This window comes from Pristiophorus japonicus, chromosome 1 (genome assembly GCF_044704955.1).
Source record: "Pristiophorus japonicus isolate sPriJap1 chromosome 1, sPriJap1.hap1, whole genome shotgun sequence".
In the NCBI taxonomy this organism is placed as follows: Eukaryota; Metazoa; Chordata; class Chondrichthyes; family Pristiophoridae; genus Pristiophorus; species Pristiophorus japonicus.
In genome coordinates this window covers 5183368-5202103 of record NC_091977.1, presented here as the reverse complement: position 1 = coordinate 5202103, position 18736 = coordinate 5183368, and the positions used below count along the sequence as shown (strand labels likewise).

General features: G+C 47.0%; 1 protein-coding gene across 1 annotated transcript in view; it reads left to right on the top strand.

The window, feature by feature from the left end:
* LOC139261944 (coiled-coil domain-containing protein 152) overlaps positions 1–2225 on the top strand; it is a 270445-nt gene extending 268220 nt beyond the window's left edge. Inside the window, exon 9 of the mRNA XM_070877128.1 lies at positions 1710–2225. Coding sequence (XP_070733229.1) covers positions 1710–1784 — 75 coding nt within the window. The 3' untranslated portion in view covers positions 1785–2225. The remainder of the gene's footprint in view (positions 1–1709) is intronic.
* Positions 2226–18736: the final 16511 nt, after the last annotated feature.

Here is an 18736-nt window from a genome sequence, read left to right as displayed (position 1 = left end):
CCCTCCCTTTTCTATAGTGTCAGCCGTGGCTCAGTGGGTGGCACTCTCGCCTCTGAGTCAGAAGGTTGTGGATTCAAATCCCAGTCTAGGGACTAGAGCATAAAAAATATAGACTGACACTCCCAGTGCAGTACTGAGGAAGCTCTGTACTGTCGGAGAGACAGTACTGAGGGAGTGCTGCACTGTCGGAGGGGCAGTACTAAAGGGGTGCAGCACTGTCGGAGGGGCAGTACTGAAGGAGTGCTGCACTGCCGGAGGGGCAGTACTAAGGGAGTGCTGCACTGTCGGAGGGGCAGTACTAAAGGAGTGCTGCACTGTCGGAGGGGCAGTACTGAGGGAGCGCTGCACTGTTGGAGGGGCAGTACTAAAGGAGTGCAGCACTGTCGGAGGGGCAGTACTGAAGGAATGCTGCACTGCCGGTGGGGCAGTACTGAGGGAGTGCTGCACTGTCGGAGGGGCAGTACTGAGGGAGCGCTGCACTGTCGGAGGGGCAGTACTAAAGGAGTGCAGCACTGTCGGAGGGGCAGTACTGAAGGAGTACTGCACTGTCGGAGGGGCAGTACTGAAGGAGTGCTGCACTGCCGGAGGGGCGGCACTGAGGGAGTGCTGCACTCTCAGAGGTGCCGTCTTTCAGATGAGACATTAAACCGAGGCCCCGTTTGCTCTCTCAAGTGGATGTAAAAGATCCCGTGGCACTATTTCGAAGAAGAGCAGGGGAGTTATCCCCAGTGTCCTGGAGCCAATATTTATCCCTCAATCAACATAACAAAACAGATTATCTGGTCATTATCACATTCCTGTTTATGGGAGCTTGCTGTGCGCAAATTGGCTGCTGCATTTCCTACATCACAACAGTGACTGCACTCCAAAAGTACTTCATTGGCTGTAAAGCACTTTGAGACGTCCAGTGGTCGTGAAAGGCGCTATATAAATGCAAGTCTTTCAAGTCTTTACATCAACCCTCTCCATACCATGCACTCCCTCTTTTAAATATTGTCTCTTTTCTTGTCTTTACTATTCCTCTAAATATTTCCCGATAAGTTTGCCCAGGTTTCTGTTAATCCTATTGTCCAGATCTTCCTGTAAACACATCCTCCCATCCTTTGGATCTTTATCCCTAAGGATCGTAGCAGGATACAGCATAGAAAGAGGCCATTCTGTCCATAGAGCCTGTGCCAGCTCTTTGACGAGCTATCCAATTAGTCCCACTCCCAATTAGTCTTTACCCATTGCCCTGCAAATTTTCCTTTCTAATTTTTTTAAATACTACTGCTTTTCCGATGATTTTTTTTGTCGAAACTATTTTTATTTGAAAAGTAATTTTATAAGTAGTCTATTTTGATTCTATTCCTCGAATGTATTTGCCCCTCGCTAAATTGTTTCCGAAATGAATATTATCCTCATCTACTTTTCCCTTCACTTTGAGCTGATCCTGGGTTAGGCCGAAATTGATCTATTTACCGCCCAGTGTCGCTGGCATTCCTCCTGCAGATACACCCAGTGCCACGGCGAGCTCCCATATTCCTGTGGGTGGGAGTCGGCGGCAGAATGAGGGTGGTCCGCTGGCTGGAGGCTGAGTCTGAAGACCCGGAAAACAAGGTGAGTGAACATTTTATATATTTTTTCCCACAGCGACTTACCTGCATGGGGTCCCCCGAAGGTCTTCCAATAGTTTTTAAATTTTTTTTACTGATGATCTTTTCTTTCAGCTCTTCGACCCTCCGTGGGCCCGACTCCATCCTCGGTGGCACTTGGGCGGCAAGCGCCTCTCCCGCCGAGAATAGGAGCTCCCGCCAGCTGCCACCCAGATTGGCGGCGTACGTCGTCCATTTGTCGCCCGCAGCCCTTCGAGGGACCTCGTTGATTAATATCCCGCCCAAAGTATCGTCAGGTAACTCAGCGGCCATCAGCGGCACTTGGGCGGACCTTGACTAAATTCGGGCCCAATATCTTGTCACCTGACAGTGATCAGCCTCAAATCACTCGAATCAGCTCCCTGTTGAATTTTTGTGGCATTAGATAAAAAGGCAATAAAAAATACCTGGTATGAAACATTCATTCAACCTCCTCCAGTTATCGTTGGAGTTGATCCATGTCATGTATGTACATTCTGTTTGTAGCCACCAGATGGCGTCATTGTTGGAGGCCACTAAGCAGCATGCACATGGTGCTGCTCAGGTATAAAAGGCCAGCCATTTTGAGAGTCAGGCACTTTGAGCCTAAATAAAGCAGAGCCAAGGTTGTACCTTGCTTAGTCAAACAGTACTTAGTTTGAACCGTTATTGCATACACAACAATCCAGGACTGGGGGAAGCCCTCACCCTCCCAGCAAAGTTTGGGTGACATTTACTCACGCTATGCCCTCTCTGCTGCTGTGTCTTATCAAAGGCTCCACCTTGCAAAAAAGCAGCGGTTTCTTTCGACTTAAAGCTTAAACTGAATTAACCAATAAATAAAAGGAAAAGCACATAGAATCGACAGCACAGAAACGACCCATATTCCACATGGGTCCACATAATGCTCCTCTCACCCCTCTCCATCTAACCCTATAAGCACAAATTATGACGTGAGCCTCCTACAAGACCTGAAGGGATTGTTGGGTGGGTACTTGGGCCCAAAGATGAGTTCCGGCCAGTTTTGAAGCGCAGAATGGGTAAGTTCCCTGCTCCTGAAGACGGAGTCCCCTTGCATCGCGACAAAATCACTAAAAGTTGCGCCACAGGTTAGCAAGGCCATTAAAAAAAAAGCAAACCAAGCACTAGGATTTATTTCTAGAGGGATAGAATTGAAAAGTAGGGAAGTTATGCTAAACCTGTATCGAACCTTGGTAAGACCACACTGCGTACAGTTCTGGTCGCCACATTATAAAAAGGGATATAGAGGCACTGAAAAGATTTACAAGGATGATACCAGAAATGCGAGGGTATGCAGATCAGGAAAGGATGAACAGGCTGGGTCTCATTTCTCTTGCAAAAAGAAGGCTGAGAGGTGACCTAATAATGGTCGTCGAGGAGCAGTGAGAGCAGGGGGTATGTTGCCTCTCTGGTGCAAGGGTCAAGGATGTCTCGGAGCGGCTGCAGCACATTTTGAAGGGGGAGGGAGAACAGCCAGTTGTCGTGGTGCATATAGGTATCAACGATATAGGTAAAAAAACGGGATAAGGTCCTACAAGCCTAATTTAGGGAGCTAGGTGTTAAATTAAAAAGCAGGACCTCAAAGGTAGTAATCTCAGGATTGCTACCAGTGCCACGTGCTAGTCAGAGTAGGAATCGCAGGATAGCTCAGATGAATACGTGGCTTGAGCAGTGGTGCAGGAGGGAGGGATTCAAATTCCTGGGACATTGGAACCGGTTCTGGGGGAGGTGGGACCAGTACAAACCGGACGGTCTGCACCTGGGCAGGACCGGAACCAATGTCCGAGGGGGAGTGTTTGCTAGTGCTGTTGGGGAGGGGTTAAACTAATATGGCAGGGGGATGGGAACCTATGCAGGGAGACAGAGGGAAGTAGAATGGGGGCAGAAGCAAAAGATAGAAAGAAGAAAAGTAAAAGTGGAGGGCAGAGAAACCCAAGGCAAAAATCAAAAAGGGCCACATTACAGCAAAATTCTAAAGGGGCAAAGTGTGTTAAAAAGACAAACCTGAAGGCTCTGTGCCTCAATGCGAGGAGTATTCGTAATAAGGTGGACGAATTAACTGCGCAGATAACTGTTAACGGATATGATGTAATTGGCATCACGGAGACATGGCTCCAGGGTGACCAAGGCTGGGAACTCAACATCCAGGGGTATTCAACATTTAGGAAAGATAGACAGAAAGGAAAAGGAGGTGGGGTAGCATTGCTGGTTAAAGAGAAAATTAACGCAATAGTAAGGAAGGACATTGGCTTGAATGATGTAGAATCTGTATGGGTGGAGCTGCGGAATACCAAAGGGCAGAAAATGCTAGTGGGAGTTGTGTACAGACCACCAAACAGTAGTAGTGAGGGTGGGGACAGCATCAAACAAGAAATTCGGGATGCGTGCAATAAAGGTACAGCAGTTACCATGGGGAATTTAATCTACATATAAATTGGGCTAACCAAACTGGTAGAAATACTGTGGAGGAGGATTTCCTGGAGTGTATTAGGGATGGTTTTCTAGACCAATATGTCGAGGAATCAACTAGAGGGCTGCCCATCCTCGACTAGGTGATATGTAATGAGAAAGGACTAATTAGCAATCTTGTTGTGCAAGGCCCCTTTGGGAAGAGTGACCATAATGTGGTAGAATTCTTTATTAAGATGGAGAGTGACACAGTTAATTCAGAGGGTCCTGAATTTAAGGAAAGGTAACTTCGATGGTATGAGACGTGAATTGGCTAGAATAGGCTGATGAATGATACTTAAATGGTTGACGGTGGATAGGCAATGGCAAACATTTAAAGATCACATGGATGAACTTCAACAATTATATATTCCTGTCTGGAGTAAAAATAAAACGGAGAAGGTGGCTTAACCGTGGCTAACAAGGGAAATTAGGGATAGTGTTAAATCCAAGGAAGAGGCATATAAATTGGTCAGAAAAAGCAGCAAACCTGAGGACTGGGAGAAATTGAGAATTTAGCAGAAGAGAACAAATGATTTAATTAAGAGTGGGAAAATAGAGTACGGAGGAAGCTTGCTGGGAACATAAAACTGTCTGCAAAAGCTTCTATAGATATGTGAAGAGAAAAAGATTAGTGAAGACAAATGTAGGTCCCTTGCAGTCATAATCAGGTGAATTTATAATGGGGAGCAAAGAAATGGCAGACCACTTGAACAAATACTTTGGTTCTGTCTTCACAAAGGAAGACACAAATAACCATCCGGAAATACTAGGGGACCGAGGGTCTAGTGAGAAGGAGGAACTGAAGGAAATTCTTATTAGTCAGGAAATTGTGTTAAGGAAATTGATGGGCTTGAAGGCCGATAAATCCCCAGGGCCTGATAGTAATGGTGACCATTTTCCAACAATCTATCGACTCTGGATCAGTTCGTATGGACTCGAGGGTAGCTAATGTAACACCACTTTTTAAGAAAGGAGGGAGAGCTAAAAAGGAGAATTATAGACCAGTTAGCCTGACATCGGTAGTGGGGAAAATGTTGGAATCAATTATTAAAGATGAAATCGCAGCACATTTGGAAAGCAGTGACAGGATCGGTCCAAGTCAGCATGGATTTATGAAAGGGAAATCATGCTTGACAAATCTTCTAGAATTTTTTGAGGATGTAACTAATAGAGTGGATAAGGGAGAACCAGTGGATGTGGACTTTCAAAAGGCTTTTGAAAAGGTCCCACACAAGAGATTGGTGTGCAAAATTAAAGCACATGGTATTGGGGTAATGTATTGACGTGGATAGAGAACTGGTTGGCAGACAGGAAGCAGAGAGACGGGATAAACGGGTCCTTTTCAGAATGGCAGGCAGTGACCAGTGGGGTGCCGCAGGGCTCAGTGCTGGGACCCCAGCTATTTACAATATATATCAATGATTTTGATGTAGGAATTGAGTGTAATATCTCCAAGTTTGCAGGTGTGAGCTGTGAGAAGGATGCTCAGAGGCTGCAGGGTGACTTGGACAGGTTAGGTGAGTGGGCAAATGCATGGCAGATGAAGTATAACGTGGGTAAATGTGAGGTTATCCACTTTGGTGGCAAAAACACGAAGACAGAATATTATCTGAATGGCGCCAGATTAGGAAAAGGGTAGGTGCAACGAGACCTGGGTGTCATGGTACATCAGTCATTGAAAGTTGGCATGAAGGTACAGCAGGTGTTGAAGAAGGCAAATGGCATGTTAGCCTTCATTGCTAGGGGTTTTGAGTATAGGAGCAGGGAGGTCTTACTGCAGTTGTGCAGGGCCTTGGTGAGGTCTCACCTGGAATATTGTGTTCAGTTTTGGTCTCCTAATCTGAGGAAGGACGTTCTTGCTGTTGAGGGAATGCAGCGAAGGTTCACCAGACTGATTCCCGGGATGGCAAGACTGACATGAGGGGAGACTGGATCGACTGGGCCTATATTCACTGGAATTTAGAAGGATGAGAGAGGATCTCATGGAAACATATAAAATTCTGACGGGACTGGACAGGTTAGATGCAGGAAGAATGCTCCCGTTTTTGGGGAAGTCCAGAACCAAGGGACACAGAGTAAGAATAAGGGGTAAGCCATTTAGGACTGAGATGAGGAGAAACTTCTTCACTCAGAGAGTTGTTAACCTGTGGAATTATCTACCGCAGCGAGTTGTTGATGTCAGTTCGTTGGATATATTCAAGAGTGAGTTAGATATGGCCCTTACGGTCAAAGGGATCAAGAGATATGGAGAGAAAACAGGAAAGGGGTACTGAGGTGAATGATCAGTCATGATCTTATTGAATGGTGATGCAGGCTCGAAGGGCCGAATGGCCTACTGCTGCACCTATTTTCTATGTTTCTATGAAAGGATTTGATAGAGTGGATAAAGAGAGAGTATTTCCACTTGTGGGGAAAAACATAACTAGAGGCTATCAATATAAGATAGTTACCAAGAAATCCAATCGGGAATTCAGAAGAAATGTCTTTATCCAAAGAGTGCTGACAATGTGGAACTCACGACCACAGGGAATGCTTGAAGTGAATAGTATCGATGCATTTAAGGGGAGGCTAGACAAGCATATGAGGGAGAAGGGAATCGTGGGTTATGCTGATAGATTTCGATGAGGAAAGACGGAAGGAGGCTCGAGTGGAGCATAAACGCTGGCATGGACTGGTTGGGCCGAATGGCCTGTTTCGGTGCTATATATCCTATGTAATCCTATGTAAATTGGTCCTCGGCCCTAATCTACATCATCGCGATGAGTTGCCCGTGCCCAGACCCAACCACACGCAGCTGGAAGGAAGTGCTCAATCTCGGGCTTCCCTGGCAGAGGCCGGAGGTAGGGAGGGGTCGGGGACGACAGTTGGAAGGGAGTCCCGAACATGGCTATCAGGAGAATTTCTGTTCCTCCTGCCTCCACATCAATTTAACAAAACAAATCTTTGAACATAGAAACATAGAAATTTACAGAAGGAGGCCATTTCGGCCCATCGTGTCCGCACCGGCCGACAAAGAGCCGCACGGCCCTCGGTCAGCAGCCCTGAAGGTTACATATAAACCTATGAACAATGAACAATGGCGGAAAGGTAAAGAGCACCCAGCCCAACCAGTCCGCCTCACACAACTGCAACACCCCTTACACTGAAACATTCTACACTCCACCCCAACCGGAGCCATGTGATCTCCTGGGAGAGACAAAAACCAGATAAAAACCCAGGCCAATTGAGGGAAAAGAAGTCTGGGAAAATTCCTCTTCGACACATCCAGTTGATCGAAACTAGTCCAGGAGATCACCCTGGACGTATTCGATTCCCTGCAGTACTTACCATCGTATCTGCGCCGGCCAACAAGAGGTTATCCAGTCTAATCCCAATTACCAGCTCGAGGTCTGTAACCCTGCAGGTTATGGCACTTCAAGTGCCCATCCTTAGCTTCTCATTGGTGGCCACTGACTAGGCCATATTCATGTCCAGATAGCGCGAGACCTGCTCTGCTTTGCTCAGGGCAGCCCCAATCTAGCAGAGAGGCCCATCATTAGCACATGAAACATAAGAACATAAGAAATAGGAGCAGAAGTCGGCCATACAGCCCCTCGAACCTGCTCTGCCATTTAATACGATCATGGCTGATCTGATCATGGAGTCAGGTCCACTTCCCCGCCCGCTCCCCATAACCCCTTATCCCCTTATTGGTTAAGAAGCTGTCTATCTCTGTCTTAAATTTGTTCAATGTCCCGGCTTCCACAGTTCTCTCAGGCAGTGAATTCCACAGATTTACAACCCTCTGAGAGAAGAAATTCCTCCTCATCTCAGTTTTAAATGGGTGGCCCCTTATTCTAAGATCATGCCCCCTAGTTCAAGTCTCCCCCATCAGTAGAAACATCCTCTCTGCATCCACCTTGTCAAGCCCCCTCATAATCTTAGATGTTTCGATAAAATCACCTCTCATTCTTCTGAATTACAATGAGTAGAGGCCCAACCTCCTCAACATTTTCTCATAAGTCAAGCCCCCTCATCCCCAGAATCAACCTAGTGAGCCTTCTCTGAACTGCCTCCAAAGCAAGTATATCCTTTTGTAAATATGGAAACCAAAACTGCACGCAGTATTCCAGGTGTGGCCTCACCAATACCCTGTATAACTGTAGCAAGGCTTCCCTGCTTTTATACTCCATCCCCTTTGCAATAAAGGCCAAGATTCCATTGGCCTCCCTGATCACTTGCTGTACCTGCATACTAACCTTTTGTGTTTCATGCACAAGTACCCCCAGGTCCCGCTGCACTGCAGCACTTTGCAATCTTTCTCCATTTAAATAATAACTTGCTCTTCTATTTTTTTGTGCAAAGTGCATGACCTCACACTTTCTAACATTATATTCCATCTGCTAAATTTTTGCCCACTCACTTAGCCTGTCCATGTCCTTTGGCAGATTTTTTGTGTCCTCCTCACACATTGCTTTCCCTCCCATCTTTGTATCATCAGCTAACTTGGCTACATTACACTTGGCCCTTTCTTCCAAGTCATTAATATAGATTGTAAATAGTTGGGGTCCAACGTCTGTTTTAGGGGGCAGACCCGAACACGTAAAAATGGCCTCAATCAATTTCAGATCAGTTCTTTTTCAGATGTCCCACAGGCGCAGGTCATTGGAGCCTAACCTTGGGCCTTTCTACGCCTGGTTTACATGCAACTATTGTGTTCCTAACACAGATGAGGCTGCACGCAGGGAGGTTAAAGTAACAGTGACCTCAGTCTTTAATAAGACACTCCAGAGTGAGGAACAGGCCTCCGTTCCTCACTCTGGAGTGTCTTATTAAAAGCGCAGCCTGCAAACCTGTTGATGGTGGCGCAGCCCGCAGACTTGTTGATGGTCATGGAAGCGTTTGAAAATGATAAATCACCTGTCACGGCCCGCCAGATTAGGACTTGGACCAGTCAAGATCCTCAGCTGTCCCTAGTAAAAAACTGTGTACTGCATGGGAGCTGGGCCAGCATCCCCGTTGAAATGCAAGAGCTAATCAAGCCGTTCCAGCAGCGACAGGACAAGCTGTCCATTCAGGCAGACTGCCTGTTGTGGGGTAACCGCGTAGTGCTACCAAAAAAGGGCAGGGAGACGTTCATCTCGGATCTCCACAGCACACACCCGGGTATAGTAACGATGAAAGCGATAGCCAGATCCACATGTGGTGGCCCATATCGACTCTGACTTAGAGTCCTGTGTACGGCAATGCAGTGTATGTGCTCAGTTGAGCAACACGCCCAGAGAGGCACCACTAAGTTTGTGGTCTTGGCCCTACAGACCATGGTCGAGGATCCATGTCGACTATGTGGGCCCGTTTCTCGGTAAAATGTTCCTGGTGATGGTGGACACTTTTTCAAAATGGATTGAATGTGAAATAATGTCGGGAAGCACTGCCACCGCTGACATTGAAAGCCTGAGGGCCATGTTTGCCACCCACGGCCTGCCTGACATACTGGTCAGTGACAACGGGCCATGTTTCACCAGTGCCGAATTTAAAGAATTCATGACCCGCAATGGGATCAAACATGTCACCTCAGCCCCGTTTAAACCAGCCTCCAATGGGCAGGCAGAGCGGGCAGTACAAACCATCAAACAGAGCCTTAAACGAGTCACAGAAAGCTCACTCCAAACCCGCCTGTCCCGAGTACTGCTCAGCTACCGCACGAGACCTCACTCGCTCACAGGGATGCCCTCAGCTGAGCTACTCATGAAAAAGACACTTAAAATCAGACTCTCGCTGGTTCACCCCAACCTGCATGATCAGGTAGAGAGCAGGCGGCAGCAACAAAATGTAAATGATGGTCGCGCCACTGTGTCACGGGAAATTGATCTGAATGACCCTGCGTATGTGCTAAACTATGGACATGGTCCCAAGTGGATCGCGGGCACGGTGATAGCTAAAGAAGGGAGTAGGGTGTTTGTAGTCAAACTAGACAATGGACAAATTTGCAGAAAGCACCTGGACCAAACGAGGCTATGGTTCACAGACTGCCCTGAACAACCCACAGCAGACACCACCTTTTTCGAGCCCACAACACACGCCCAAAGGATCAACGACACCACCCCGGACCAGGAAATCGAACCCATCACGCCCAACAGCCCAGCAAGGCCAGGCTCACCCAGCAGCCCTGCAGGGCCAACAACACGCCAGCCCAGTGAGAGCACAGCCAACACACCAGAACAGACATTTGTACCGAAGTCAGAGTCGATACCGGGCCACCACACATGGGATCTGGCTATCGCTTTCATTATTACTATAGCCGGATGTGTGCTGTGGAGATCCGAGATGAACGTCTTCCTGCCCTTTTTTGGGTAGCACTACGCAGTTACCCCACAACAGGCAGTCTGCCTGAATGGACAGCTCATCCTCTCGCCGCTGGAACGGCTTGATTGGCTCTTGCATTTCAACGGGGATGCTGGCCCAGCTCCCATGCAGTACACAGTTTTTTACTATGGACAGCTGAGGATCTTGACTGGTTCAAGTCCTAATCTGGCGGGCCGTGACAGGTGATTTATCATTTTCAAATGCTTCCATGACCATCAACAAGTCTGCGGGCTGCGCCACCATCAACAGGTTTGCAGGCTGCGCCATTTCCACCCCCGTGGTGGGCAATGGTAGCCGACTGAGAGCAAGCGCACAGTTCTCGGTGCCTGGCCTGAGGCGGATGGTATAGTTATACGCTGATAGTGCGAGTGCTCACCTTTATATGCGGGCTGAGGCAATAGTATTAATCCCCTTTTTTTCAGGGAACAGGGATGTGAGGGGCTTGTGATCGGTTTCCAGTTCAAATTTGAGGCCAAACAGGTACTGATGCATTTTCTTTACCCCGAACACATAAGGACATAAGACAGAAGAATTAGGAACAGGAGTAGGCCATCTAGCCCCTCGAGCCTGCTCCGCCATTCAAAAAGATCATGGCTGATCTGGCCGTGGACTCAGCTCCACTTACCCGCCCGCTCCCCTTAACCCTTAATTCCCTTATTGGTTAAAAAATCTATCTATCTGTGATTTGAATACACTCAATGAGCTAGCCTCAACTGCTTCCTTGGGCAGAGAATTCCACAGATTCACAACCTTCTGGGAGAAGAAATTCCTTCTCAACTCAGTTTTAAATTGGCTCCCCCGTATTTTGAGGCTGTGCCCCCTAGTTCTAGTCTCCCCGACCAGTGGAAACAACCTCTCTGCCTCTATCTTGTCTATCCCTTTCATTATTTTAAATGTTTCTATAAGATCACCCCTCATCCTTCTGAACTCCAACGAGTAAAGACCCAGTCTACTCAATCTATCATCATAAGGTAACTCCCTCATCTCCGGAATCAGCCTAGTGAATCGTCTCTGTACCCTCTCCAAAGCTAGTATATCCTTCCTTAAGTAAGGTGACCAAAACTGCACGCAGTACTCCAGGTGCAGCCTCACCAATACCCTGTACAGTTGCAGCAGGACCTCCCTGCTTTTGTACTCCATCCCTCTCGCAATGAAGGCCAACATTCCATTCGCCTTCCTGATTACCTGCTGCACCTGCAAACTAACTTTTTGGGATTCATGCACAAGGACCCCCAGGTCCCTCTGCACCTCAGCATGTTGTAATTTCTCCCCATTCAAATAATATTCCCTTTTACTGTTTTTTTTTCGAAGGTGGATGACCTCACATTTTCCGACATTGTATTCCATCTGCCAAACCTTCGCCCATTCGCTTAACCTATCTAAATCTCTTTGCAGCCTCTCTGTGTCCTCTACACAACCCGCTTTCCCACTAATCTTTGTGTCATTTGCAAATTTTGTAACACTACACTCTGTCCCCTCTTCCAGGTCATCTATGTATATTGTAAACAGTTGTGGTCCCAGCACCGATCCCTGTGGCACACCACTAACCACCGATTTCCAACCCAAAAAGAACCCATTTATCCCGACTCTCTGCTTTCTGTTAGCCAGCCAATTCTCGATCCATACTAATACATTTCCTCTGACTCCGCGTACCTTTATCTTCTGCAGTAACCTTTTGTGTGGCACCTTATCGAATGCCTTTTGGAAATCTAAATACACCACATTCATCGGTACATCTCTATCCACCAAGCTCATTATATCCTCAAAGAATTCCAGTAAATTAGTTAAACATGATTTCCCCTTCATGAATCCATGTTGCGTCTGCTTGATTGCACTATTCCTATCTAGATGTCACATTATTTCTTCCTTAATGATAGCTTCAAGCATTTTCCCCACTACAGATGTTAAACTAACCGGCCTATAGTTACCTGCCTTTTGTCTGCCCCCTTTTTTAAACAGAGGCGTTACATTAGCTGCTTTCCAATCCGCTGGTACCTCCCCAGAGTCCAGAGAATTTTGGTAGAGTATAACGAATGTATCTGCTATAACTTCTGTCATCTCTTTTAATATCCTGGGATGCATTTCATCCGGACCAGGGGGCTTGTCTACCTTGAGTCCCATTAGCCTGTCCAGCACTACCCCCCTAGTGATAGTGATTGTCTCATGGTCCTCCCTTCCCACATTCCCGTGACCAGCAATTTTTGGCATGGTTTTTGTGTCTTCCACTGTGAAGACCGAAGCAAAATAATTGTTTAAGGTCTCAGCCATTTCCACATTTCCCATTATTAAATCCCCCTTCTCATCTTCTAAGGAACCAACATTTACTTTCGTCACTCTCTTCCGTTTTATATATCGGTAAAAACTTTTACTATCCGTTTTTATGTTTTGCGCAAGTTTACTTTCGTAATCTATCTTTCCTTTCTTTATTGCTTTCTTAGTCATTCTTTGCTGTCGTTTAAAATTTTCCCAATCTTCTAGTTTCCCACTAACCTTGGCCACCTTATACGCATTGGTTTTTAATTTGATACTCTCCTTTATTTCCTTGGTTATCCACGGCTGGTTATCCCTTCTCTTACCGCCCTTCTTTTTCACTGGAATATATTTTTGTTACGCACTATGAAAGAGCTCCTTAAAAGTCCTCCACTGTTCCTCAATTGTGTCCTCCAGATTTTGTAGATGCTTGGCTGTGTCCCGACCCGTGACCAATATGTCGTCCTGAAAAGCCACCGTGCGTGGTACCGACTTGAGTCAGCTCTCCATGTTTCTCTGGAAGATCGCTGCTGCCGACCCAATTCCAAACGGGCATCTGTTGCAGATGAACAGTCCCTTGTGTGTGTTGATGCAGGTGAGGCCCTTCGAAGACTCCTCCAGATCCTGCGTCATGTAGGCCGAAGTCAGGTAGTGCTTGGTGAACGTCTTGCCTCCTGCCAGCGTCGCAAATAGGTCGTCTGCCTTAGGTATTGGTCCTGTAGAGAGAAACGATTAATAGTTACTTTATAATCGCTGCAAATCCTGACCGTGCCATCACTTTTGAGTACTGGAACAATCGGGCTGACCCACTTGCTGAATTCCACTGGGGAGATGATGCCCTCGCGTTGCAGCCTGTCCAGCTCGATTTCCACTCTCTCCCTCATCATGTGAGGTACCGCTCGTGCCTTGTGGTGAATGGGTTGTGCCTCTGGGACCAAGTGGATCTGCACCTTCGCCCCGGAACAGTTTCCAATGCCTGGCTCAAAAAGGGAAGGAAATTTGTTGAGAACCTGGGTACATGAGGTCTCATCGACATGTGATAGTGCTCGAATGTCATCCCAGTTCCAGCGGGTTTTGCCCAGCCAGCTCCTTCCAAGCAGTGTGGGGCCATCGCCCGGGACAATCCAGAGTGGCAGTTCGTGCACCGTGCCCTCGTAGGTGACCTTGACCATGGCGATGCCCAGGACAGTGATAAGCTCTTTGGTGTACATTCTCAGTTTCTCAGTGGATGGGGCTCAGGGCTGGTCTGAATGCCTTGTTGCACCAGTCTCTCAAACATCTTTTTACTCATGATGGATTGGCTAGCGCCAGTGTCCAGTTCCATGGCTGTGGGTAAAGCATTCAATTTTACGTTTAGCATTATAGGTGGACATTTTGTCAAAAATGTGTGCACCCCGTGCACTTCAGCATCTGCCTCCTCTCTCTGAGGCTTGAAATTGCTTTGATCCACCAATCTTCCTCTGCCATGTGGTGTTAGCAGGTTTTGCAGAGCTTGCAGCTCGTTTGCAAGCTCGTTGGAGGTGCCCCATTGTTCCACAGATCTTGCAAACATACCCTTTGAAGTGGCATGAATAGGAAGCCTCCACAAAGCCAACAAGGTGTGAATTGCCTTGCATTCATCCTTTGTTGGGGACTCTGAGTCATTTGGGTCACCTGAGGCCTGCTGGCAGGTGCAGACTCGTGGGTTCTGCCCTGTACATTTCTGCTCGCAAACACAGTTCCAGTTAATTTATGAACATTGCTAGCATTTGCGTGCTGAGAGATTTGTTTGGTGTTATCACTGGTGGACATAAACGCCTGTGCTATCGCAATGGCCTTAATGAGGGTCGGTGTCTCTACAGTCAAAAGTTTTCGTAGGATTGTCTCGTGGCCAATGCCCAGTACAAAAAAGTCTCTGAGCATTTGCTCCAGGTAGCCATCAAACTCACATTGTCCTGCAAGTCACCTTAGCTCGGCGATGTAGCTCGCCACTTCCTGACCTTCAGATCGCTGGCATGTGTAGTACCAATACCTCACCATCAGCACGCTCTCCCTCGGGTTAAGATGCTCCTGAACCAGTGTACACAGCTCCTCATACGACTTATCTGTGGGTTTCACCGGAGCCAGAAGATTGTTCATGCAGACTGTGAGGAGGACCGCTCTCCTTTTTGCAGCGCTTCCTTCTCCATCCAACTCGTTGGCTACAAAGTACTGGTCTAACCGTTCGACATAGGCTTCCCAGTCCTCACCCTCCGAGAACTTCTCCAGGATGCCCACAGTTTGCTGCATCTTTGCATTGGATTTGTATTCTCGTCGCCAGTTATTGTGTTCCTAACACAGATGAGACTGCACACAGGGAGGTTAAAGTAACAGTGACCTCAGTCTTTAATAAGACACTCCAGCGTGAGGAACAGGCCTTAGGGGTGGGCTTATATACAGTGCTCCCAAGCGATGCTGGGATCCCTTGGGACTTCAGGGGATGAGTTCCCTGGTGGCAGAACATGGGAGTGCATGCTTTACAGATACACAACAGCAACGCGATCCAACTTCTACCCCATGGTATTTCTCATTAGTCTCTACAGAAGGTAAGCAATCTCAATACATGCTAGAAACTAACCAAGTGGCACCTAGGAGAAGGTAGTTCCTTATGGGGTATGAGATTTACAGAGGTGCTACCATATGTGACTGTTCGGTCAAAGTAAACGTTTCATAAAAGCATAGGTCTTATTCCAGGCAGTGGCTTTTCAGGTAGATGAACTCGTATTTCAAAGAGGCAATGGTGGATTGGCTGAAATGACCTATTGATCATCATCTTCATCATCATAGGCAGTCCCTCGGAATCGAGGAAGACTTCCTTCTACTCTTAAAATGAGTTCTTAGCTGGCTGAACAGTCCAATACGAGTGCCACAGTCCCTGTCACAGATAGGACAGATAGTCGTTGAGGGAAAGGGAGGGTGGGAATGGTTTGCCGCACGCTCCTTCCGCTGCCTGCGCTTGGTTTCTGCATGCTCTCGGCAATGAAACTTGAGGTGTTCAGCGCTCTCCCGGATGCACTTCCTCCACTTAGGGCGGTCTTTGGCCAGGGACTCCCAGGTGTCAGTGGGGATGTTGCAACTTATCAGGGAGGCTTTCCTCTTCCCACCTTTGGCTCGTTTGTCGTGTGTAAGGGATTGGTCTGTATGAGGGGGTCAGGTTCCCTTCTGACCATCTTGAGCGGTTCGAATCACTCCCACTCCCTTGGGTTCTAGACTCTGGATTTATTTGGGGGATGTGACAAAGTGTGAAGGACATTGGTTTGATGCAAAAGAACTTTGATTTTATTGCAGTCAAGAAATTGCAAACTTATAATTACTCTAATAAGAAAGTACAATGTCAGAACTTATTCAAACTTATTAAAGAACACTGCCTTACACACTCAGAGGGGGTTACAATAGCTTATAATGACTCATAGAGAACAACATATTACATTCAAAGGGGGTCACAGTAGAATTACACCTCCCACCTCCCAATACCTAATCCTAGCTAGGTTAGACTCCAGGGCAGGCAGGGACTATGCTTACCAATCCTTTTGACAGTTGATGGTAGATTGCGGTTTCGGGGTTCGCTGGATGCGGTAAGGTCTGCTTGCCGTACCCCGAATGTCGGAGAAGACTTTCTGCTGCACAATCTTCAGTTGGGTTGAGTCTGCTGATGCAGTAAGGCGCATTTTGGATCTATGGGGTAAGTACCCGTTTTCTTTGGTTAGAAATAGGTTCCTACAGTCTTTTAGGTAATGTTTTACCCGTTGGTAGGTCAGGATCAGATTGTCGAGTGGAATCTTTTCGATTCTTCAGTTTTTTCCCGTTGGAGTTTTGTTTCGAGTTGAGTCGATCGCGGTGGTTTTTCGGTGATACCACGTTGGTTGTGGTCGGTGGCTGCCGCGATGGTGATGTTCTTCCTTCCTTCAGGACTTTAGGACTTCGAGGCTGGAGAAGTTAGTTTACAACTGTCGCATTGGTTTCTCTCCTTGTTTTGATGAGGTAGTAGCAACCTTGTAGCTACCTAGCAACCCAACCTCTGTTGAAAACAGGGGCCAGTTATACGATTTTAGTGGTTCTAATCTTGGCGCCAAATCTGTTCAGAATTCTTTGTTTAAATTTGGCGGACTTGGTTCTTTGTAATATTTCGTTAAAAGTTGATATGTTTTGGATGGGTTGATGTTCGCAAACTGTTTCCTGTTGGAAATATTAGTTTGGTAATTGCAATGTCCTTTTGTGCTTAGTTTTCACATACAGGCTGGATTGGGCCTCTTTGTGATGTATATGCTGAAATGGTTTTCCAGACTCATGTTGATGGATAGCTATCTCTGGGTGATTTTGTAATGTTAATGCCTCTTGTGGAGAAGGATTCTCGAATACTCATTTCTCCAGACAGGTTAACTTAGTCCTCACACCCAGGTAGTCTGCCTTAATCAGGTTGCCTCCTGTTAGTCCTTTTAGGCCCGCCCACAGCCTTGAATTTGTCTTTTAAGAATCCTAAATTCTATTAAAGTTCGTAGTTTCTTCCATAAGTACTTTAGGGTTCCAAACGTTTCGGTAGTTAGTGCCAAATTAAATTTCCTTTCGAATGAGCCCTAACACGGGGTGGGGTTGTCAATTTTGCACCCCCCTCACATGAAGGAGCTCCGAGTAGAGCGCTTGCTTTGAGAATCTTGCGTCAGGCATGCGATCAATGTGACCTGCCCAGCGGAGCTGGTCGAGTGTGGTCAGTGCTTCGATGCTGGGGATGTTGGCCTGGTCGAGGACGCTAATGTTGGTGCGTCTGTCCTCCCAGGGGATTTGTAGGATCTTGCGGAGACATAATTGGTGGTATATCTCCAGATCAAAGTAAAACTTTCATAAAAGAATAGGTCTTATTTCAGGCAGTGGCTTTTCAGGTGGATGAACTCTAGTTTCAAAGAGGCAATGGTGGACTGGCTGAAATGAGCTATTGACTGTCACAGAAGTAAAAGAAGCATAGCGCTGGAAACTCTGGCCTGGCTCCAAACTTGAGACCCTGGATAAATCCTAAAGGCCATCTGGACAGCTGGGGTGAGCGAGGCACTCCTCCGAATCCCTTTCACTGACCAGCTGCCCTGAACCACCAATGGATTGTCGGATTAGTGCCACAAAGACCGGTCCTCTCTGTCTTGCCCAGGTACATGCGGAGCAGTCTGTAAAGGTAGATTGGTACAGCACCTCAGGTTCTGCATCTGCATTTATTATCCCCTCACGAACTTGTCTTCTGCATTTAAATCATGCAGAATAAAGTATTGGCAGAGCCAGAATATAAAAAGTGGAGAAATGATGGACTAACCAATGAAAGGAAGACATTCCAATGCCTTCAGCAGAATCTCCAGTGGCTGACATCCTAATCCCAGACGTGGCTTTATTAAGAACGCTATAAGTGGGGCTTCAGAAACCTTGGGCTCCAGACTCAGCGGCCTGGATTCAACACGTTGCGAAATTAAATTAGAACAGCAACAACGCAGGTCTCCAGCAGACTGATTGTTGCCCAGTGGTGTGCTCCCAAGCAAATGTCGGACTTTGCTGAGGGAGTGCCCAGCAGCAGCAGGAGAATGTCAGCAGCTGGCACAGGCGATGGAGATATCTCGCAGGACAACATCGTGATACCGGGGCTAGAAGGGTTAAATTATGAGGACGGGTTGCACAGATTTGGCTTGTATTCCCTCGTATATAGAAGATTAAGCGTGAATTAATTGAACATAAGAATTAGGAGCAGGAGTCGGCCATTTGGCCCCTCGAGCCTTCTCCGCCATTCAGTAAGATCATGACTGATGTAATCTTGGGCTTAGCTCCACTTCCCCGCCTGGTGTTTAAGATAATTAAAGGGTTAGATAGAATAGACAGAGAGAAACTATTTCCTCCGGTGGGGGAGTCCAGAACAAGGGGTGTAACCTTAAAATTAGAGCCAGGCCGTTCAGGGGCAATGTCGGGAAGCGCTTCAATTGAAAATGTAAAACTGAAATAATTGAGTAAGAGTATTAAGGGTTACAGAACCAAGGCGGATAAAAGGAGTTTGGATACAAATCAGCCGT